We start from the raw sequence: 6,592 nt of genomic DNA, 5'->3' as shown, positions 1-6,592 counted from the left end.
GCTTTCCATGCTTGTTCATCTTTCTCCTGCTGGTTAATTTTTTACTCATGAACCAACAAAGAACTTTGTAATTCATCAATTGATAGTTCATCAACACCATGAGATTCTTCTGTGGAACAAACAACAAAATTAAATTTTGGTATCATGGATCGAAGAATCTTTTCTACTATGGTCACATGCTCCGTCTTGTCGCCGTGGATCTGCATCTTGTTCATGATCACCACTGTCTGAGAGAAATAATCTAAAACTCATTCTCCTGACTTCATTCAAAGTGTTTCGAACTCCATACAAAGTGCTTGAAGCTGCTGCCTCTTTGCCTTTGTGGAACTTTGGTACTTCTTCTTCATGGAATCGTAAATATGCTTGGAGGTGTCTTTGCAAAGAATGGTTTCCAAGATTGAGCAATCAATAGTTTGGAAAAGATAATTATTCGCCTCGAGATCTTTCAATTGTTGCCCTTCTAACTCTATTTTTTTGCGCATCCATCAATGTCATGCTAGTTGCTGGTTTCGTAATTCCTTCAAAGACAACTTGCCTGTACTCCTTGGATCTGAGAAAATTCTCATTTGCATGCTCCAATGGTCATAGTGACCATCAAAGCGGGAAATGGCTGGTTGGACAAAATTTTCAGTTGCCATAGTTTTGTTGTTGCAAAAGAAAATAGAGCTAGTGCTTTATCACTCTTATCTCAGGAACTCTCTTGCTTTACTAATTCTCTCTCTTTCTTTGGAACCACTCAATGCAACGAGCTCTGATACCACTAATAGAAATAAGAGGAGAGAAGTGTTTTTTGATAGGTGATACTCCACTCATATTATTCATCACACAAACAGCCTTTATATAGGCTAATGCACAAAAATTAAAAGCATAAAAATAAGCACTAAATACAAGCACTACTAAGTATGTAAACAAACTCCTCTAGAGCACTACTCAACATGTAAAAACAGAATCCTGCGGACTAGGCTGAACATCCTAAAAACTAAGACAACAAAAAATACAACCTTGACTTTTCAATATACATATTGTTATTTGCATAGCTTGAAATGATTGTAAAGGGTTCACTCTCACAGCCTAACATTTTGAGTTCCAGTTTGTTCAAGTGAGATAGTTGAGGAACTCTGCAGCAGTTGCCACAGCACCTCCTGTGATGGCATCCACTGCAATCTTGTCTCCTTTGTTTCTGCAGGCAAGGGATATCAGAGCTCCAGTCAATGCACCCCCAATCATGGCATTCTTCTGAAAAAAAAAAAAAAATTATTCAAAGACAAACGGGTGAAGACAGCATTCCTATTTGAAACTTGAACTTGAAAAAAGAACTCCTTGTTGAAAAACAGCAGTAAGGAGGACATTCAGCAATTGGTTGTGATGCATCAGGCAATTCACAAAGTCAGTAGACAAAAAGATGAGAAGTTCACTTTTATGAAGTTGTGGTAATCTTAGCAATTTCTACTTTAGGCCATGATTAAACCTTCCTAATGTTACATAGAAAAAAATTACAGCCCCTTCTGCAAGGATTTGTCTCAAAAATAATAAGCCTTGTATTTGGGTTTTTCTAATAGTAAGATGTATTTTCCATTGCTGCAAGCAAATCCAGCATATTTCCAATAGGGTGACACCTAGTGGATATAAGGAATTACCTTGCTAGGAGGCAATACCAAATTTGATAATAAGTAATTTTTATACTGAAATATAATCTTTTATATATGCAGCTCAATATGACATCAAGCCAGCATTTAAATATGCAATATAATTTACTGACAAATCTAGAAAAAAAGAGTAAGAAAAACATCATTTTTTCCTGTCCTCCCTGGCACTTTAGCTAAGTAGGTGATCTTAAGGTCTAAACTTTGAAGGCGGTTCAGCTATGTAAACAAACCGGTCTAAACTTTGAAGGAGGTTCAGCTATGTAAACAAACCAATCTACTGCAAACTTTTACCCAGTCTCTGGTGCCACAAATCCTCTCCGCCCCAAGCTCCATTCCAACATAAACTCCAGCTACAGTTCCTGTCAGTTCAATGAAAGGAATTATTACCGCAGTCCTACATTTGTTGTCAAAAAACACACACACCCAAAACAGAACAAACAAGATAAAAAGAATAACATGAAAAACAAAAAAAAGAGTTGCACTTCTCATACAAAACAGGTTCCCAGAATCTACCATATGCAGACTCAATCCTTACCCCAATATGCAGCTTCTTTACACATCTTCTTCAACTGCAATAAAAGTAACTCCAATGATTAGGATGATAAAAATAAATCATATCCATCTATTGCATGTTTGTGCGAATGACAAAAAAAATAAATGAATTACCTTCAAACCTAAATTCTTAATCTGTTTTAGCTTTCAATTTCAAGTTGGATATAATCCATTAAGCAAGAGGCTGGTGAAATTTTAAAGGGAATGAGAAGAAGCTGTTTTTTCCAGGCAATATATGTACAATGAAGCTAACAAATAATGGAAGTAGAAGAAACAGCTTATATTGGCTGGCAGACCTCAGCACTTTCCTCACACAAGCTTATTGTTTGGTGCAACCATGCAAATGAGGAGTGTAAAAGCAGCATTTGGCTATGATTGGATATTGCACTGGTCGTGATCTTTTGGCCACTGCTTGTGGAAAGGATCTATGACTGCAGCGTTGGGTCTAATATAGTTTTTAATTAGGGGTAGGAAAGATAAGATATTCACATTCACATTGAAGGTGACTTGAGGATTTTCATGAAGACAACCACTAGCCAAATAAAACCCCGAGAGTTTGATGTGCATTAGAAAACAAACGAATAGAAATGTGGAAATTTAAGTTTATTTTAGTTAACAATGTACTTATTGAGAAGTTGAAGAGCACACTAAAGCAAAAGTTAGTCGTGGTAATGAAGGAGATCATATATGGATGCAGTCAAGTTATGGTGAAAATTTTAGGAGATGGTTGTATAGAACTGTTTCCTCCTGTTGGGTGAAAAGGATATATTTTAAAAGAAAAATAATGTGGAAGCTCCATAATAGAAATAAAAATGAACATGCTATTGGTCATATGATAGCATTAAATGAAAATAATCAAAACGAAATGTTTACAGCAGGAATGTAATCTCATAGTTATGAAATTTAACACCCTAGCAAATAGAAAATCAGTACATATGTTTCAAAACATGGTAACACTAAATCTAGCAATCCATAGTTTTAGATTAATATTTTCCATATGACGTCTTTATTGGTTATAAGTTGAGTGGTTTTTGTGTAATTCTACCCAAAATATATTATAACTCATGATGAGATCAAGCTTTTTGTTTTTCTTTACTTAGTAAATGAGATTAAACCTAACACAAAGAGTGAATGCAAATAAAAAGACAATCCTTCATTTCTTCCTTTCTTTTTTCCCTAAAGTCTAGTACTATCAATGTGACTAATATGTGTATTCACTATATTAATATTTGCAGGCTGGAGATGTAATGTAGTGGGCAGGGCCGCAGGTGAGATCTTGCCTCTGCCCTTTTCTATTTCCCAGCTCAAGAAGATTTTTGGCTGAATTACAGACATCATGGCAACTTATCATGTAATTGACCATAGGCAAGAAAAACAAGGTCAAATACAAAACAATAACAACAATAACAAGCCTTAAGTCCCACAATAGAAAGAGTAAATATCACTAAAAACATGACTGCAAGTGCATACAGTTCAACTTTATTTACCAAAAGAAAAAGTGAGAAAAAAAGGGTCTTCAACAATAGAAAGAGTAAATTTATTAAAATAACAGTAGGAAAAGTATATTTACCTTCAGAAAGAAAGAGAAAAAATAAATAAATAAAAAAGAAGATTATTTAAATTAAAAGGGATGCATGAATAAGAATGGCTTGATATCAAACGGGGCCTACACATCTAAAGGATATGCAGTTCACTAAGAAAGGAGTAAATGGTCATCCTGTATTTAAGAATTTAGAGTTGAAATTTTAGGTTAGTGCTTATGTGAATATGAATAACATATAGTGCAGATTATAACAAGTTTCGTTCAAATTCATATAAATTCAAATTGAAGACTTGAAATGGGTACTCCAGATGTGTGGACTCTCAAATAGTCATTAGCAGGATCGCTCCTCAACCCAAGGGAACCTCCTTCTCCAACAATAGACAATTCTATATGCATAGCAGAAAGTAAGCAGCTTCCGGAGCTTCAACAAACACAAACACGATAATCGAGATGAGAAGAGATCTCACTGAGTGCTCAAATTTCGCTTGCGCAAAATTCCCTGCAAAAAGCATGTAAAAAGCAGCGCACATAAGAATCACTTCCTCAATTCATACTAAAAGAGTAACATTAAAGCCGAAGGCGAATCATCAAATGTCCTATTTGGTTGCCAAGAGAACACGAACAAAATGGGACCAGAGAAAGCAGAGACCAGTGAACGAAGATAATTTAAAACGAATAGAACATAAAATACAAAATGAAGCACTTACTCAATTTTCTCTCATCAGTTTTATCGGCAACCAAACGGAGAACTACACTTGAGGAATAGAAAATTTATCGAAGCCGAGATAAGAAAGGAGAAACCTGTCTTGAGGATGTAATATGATTCCTCTGTGGCGGCTCTCGCGGCGGCGACCTGAGAGAAATAACAAAGGATGGGGTGTCATTTTGACGATGACATTCGGAGGAAGAAGAAATTCGAAGATCGAGAAAATGGTCGAGGGAATAGATCGAAATGAAGTGAAATAAAGGGAAGTCTGTACCGCTCCGATCTTCAGGAAGCCATCGACGGTGCGATTGAGGAAAGGATTGCCGACGTCGACGAAAACATCCACCCTCGGAGTCGACAGCGAACCAGATAACCAGCTGCTTGGCATTTCCCTCTACGTCGTTTTCTTCTTCACTAAACCCTGCTCCTTAACTCGACCAATATAAAGTTATATATATACGCGCGCGGACACAGACAGCTCACACCTCGATATTTTGTAGTTGCGTTCGCACTCTACTCCTTCACTTTTTAAAAAATATCTTGGGATTTCCTCCCTTTTATTTTTTATTTTTTTGATTTTTAATATGCTTAAGATATCCCTATAACTATTTATAAACTTTTCAGAAAGTTTCCATAACTATCATCTTTAATATTTTCAACATATTCCTATGACTCCTCGTAAAATTCAAAAAATATTTCTATAACTATCCATATATATTTTAAAAATATTCTTATAATTATACATAAATATCTCCTTTTTTTTTTAAATCCCTAATTGTCTATAATTTTCCTAAAATACAACTTTTACAATTTATTTATTATTTTTTAAAAATTTATTTTATTATGATGACCACTTAAAAGTCACAAATCGTGTGTGCCCACAACTAGTTAAATAATAAGTTTGTTTTTTATTTTGTTAAGTTAAAAATTGAAATTGATTTTTCAGTTCATAGTTTATAACAATTGAATGGTAAAAGAAAATTTAAGAGATTTTGATGGCTTGATGGAGGAAAATTAATTAGAGAGTATTTATTGAGACTTGCATAGTTCTACCCTTACGATAGATTTTATCCCTCTAATATAGTATAAAAGATTCGGTGGTATCCACTTTAGGATACAACAACTTGTCTAATAATAACATGCAATTATGGATCGGGAAATAGCAATAACTACAACAAGAACAATAACAAATGAAAAATATTCCCAAAAAAGAAAAGCATTTTGAATAACGATAGCCTTATGGATTGACAACAAAAGATAGAAAGAAATTTGTAAGATCGAACTAATATAGTGATTAATGATACAAATGAGACTAGTTGAAAGACATGTGACACGGATAGTGACATGAAAAAATATTTTATGGCAAACAAAAATATGTCAACATATAAAAGGAAATTGAATTGATAGGTACACACACTCAAGCATCAATTAAGTGAGTAAAAATTGTTAAATAAAAAATCAACAACAAAAACATGTCAGGTGACATGTGAGGAAGCCAAGGTGCTTATTTGTTCGCAAGTTACAAGAGCTAGTTCTTACATAAAAATAGCTCTCGAGTCTCTTAAACAATTAGTGTGGGACAAGTTATATAAAGACTTTTAAATTATTCTTCACAAAAGCATTAACGAGAACTCCAAGAGCCTTCTTCGACACGCTTAAATCGTTCGGGATAAAGTATAATATAAATAATTACGGCCTTGCACCGAATACAATCATAACTGTGGCCTTGCGCCGAAACATGCATAATTACGGCCTCACGCCGGGTATCAATCACGGCCTTGCACCGAACATATCATATATACTTATCTGAATAAATGTACTGTTTATCATATATTCTGAAATCATGTTTATTGTATTATCATGTTATTCTTGAAAATAACTGAAACATGTTTTTTGATGTGTTCGTTGACGAGACCCCTGTTTGAATTTCCAAATTACAATTCATTTTTCTCTTTTTTTTTCTTATTATTTAATTATTATAATTTCTTTGGATCTCTATAGTTGGTGCTGAAGTAAGGTGTATTAGGACAAGATGTATGATCCAACGATTTATGTTAGTTACTAGTTTTAATAGAGTTGTTTACAAGACTAACTTAAAACTTGTGAGGTTAACGATGGATTTTACTTGGGGTTGTATTCAATAAA

The 6,592-nt window shown here is 34.3% G+C and overlaps 1 protein-coding gene across 2 annotated transcripts; it reads right to left on the bottom strand.

Moving 5' to 3' along the window:
- Positions 1-980: 980 nt before the first annotated feature.
- LOC131149901 (outer envelope pore protein 16, chloroplastic-like) lies at positions 981-5,031 on the bottom strand. Of its 2 annotated transcripts, none has more exons than XM_058100694.1 (6): positions 4,722-5,031; positions 4,543-4,594; positions 4,209-4,240; positions 2,182-2,215; positions 1,938-2,005; positions 981-1,236 (listed from the first exon to the last, which is right to left on the bottom strand). In XM_058100694.1, the coding sequence occupies exons 1-6, from the start codon at positions 4,833-4,835 to the stop codon at positions 1,096-1,098; spliced, it is 441 nt and encodes a 146-aa protein (XP_057956677.1). In that variant the 5' UTR covers positions 4,836-5,031; the 3' UTR covers positions 981-1,095. The 2 variants fall into 2 exon arrangements, with proteins under 2 accessions (XP_057956677.1, XP_057956678.1); XM_058100695.1 differs by having other exon boundaries at positions 981-1,233; positions 4,722-4,938.
- Positions 5,032-6,592: the final 1,561 nt, after the last annotated feature.

This window comes from Malania oleifera, chromosome 2, assembly GCF_029873635.1.
Source record: "Malania oleifera isolate guangnan ecotype guangnan chromosome 2, ASM2987363v1, whole genome shotgun sequence".
NCBI lineage: Eukaryota > Viridiplantae > Streptophyta > Magnoliopsida > Santalales > Ximeniaceae > Malania > Malania oleifera.
The sequence above is the reverse complement of the archived record's forward strand: the minus strand, read 5'-3'. Positions and strand labels throughout refer to the sequence as shown.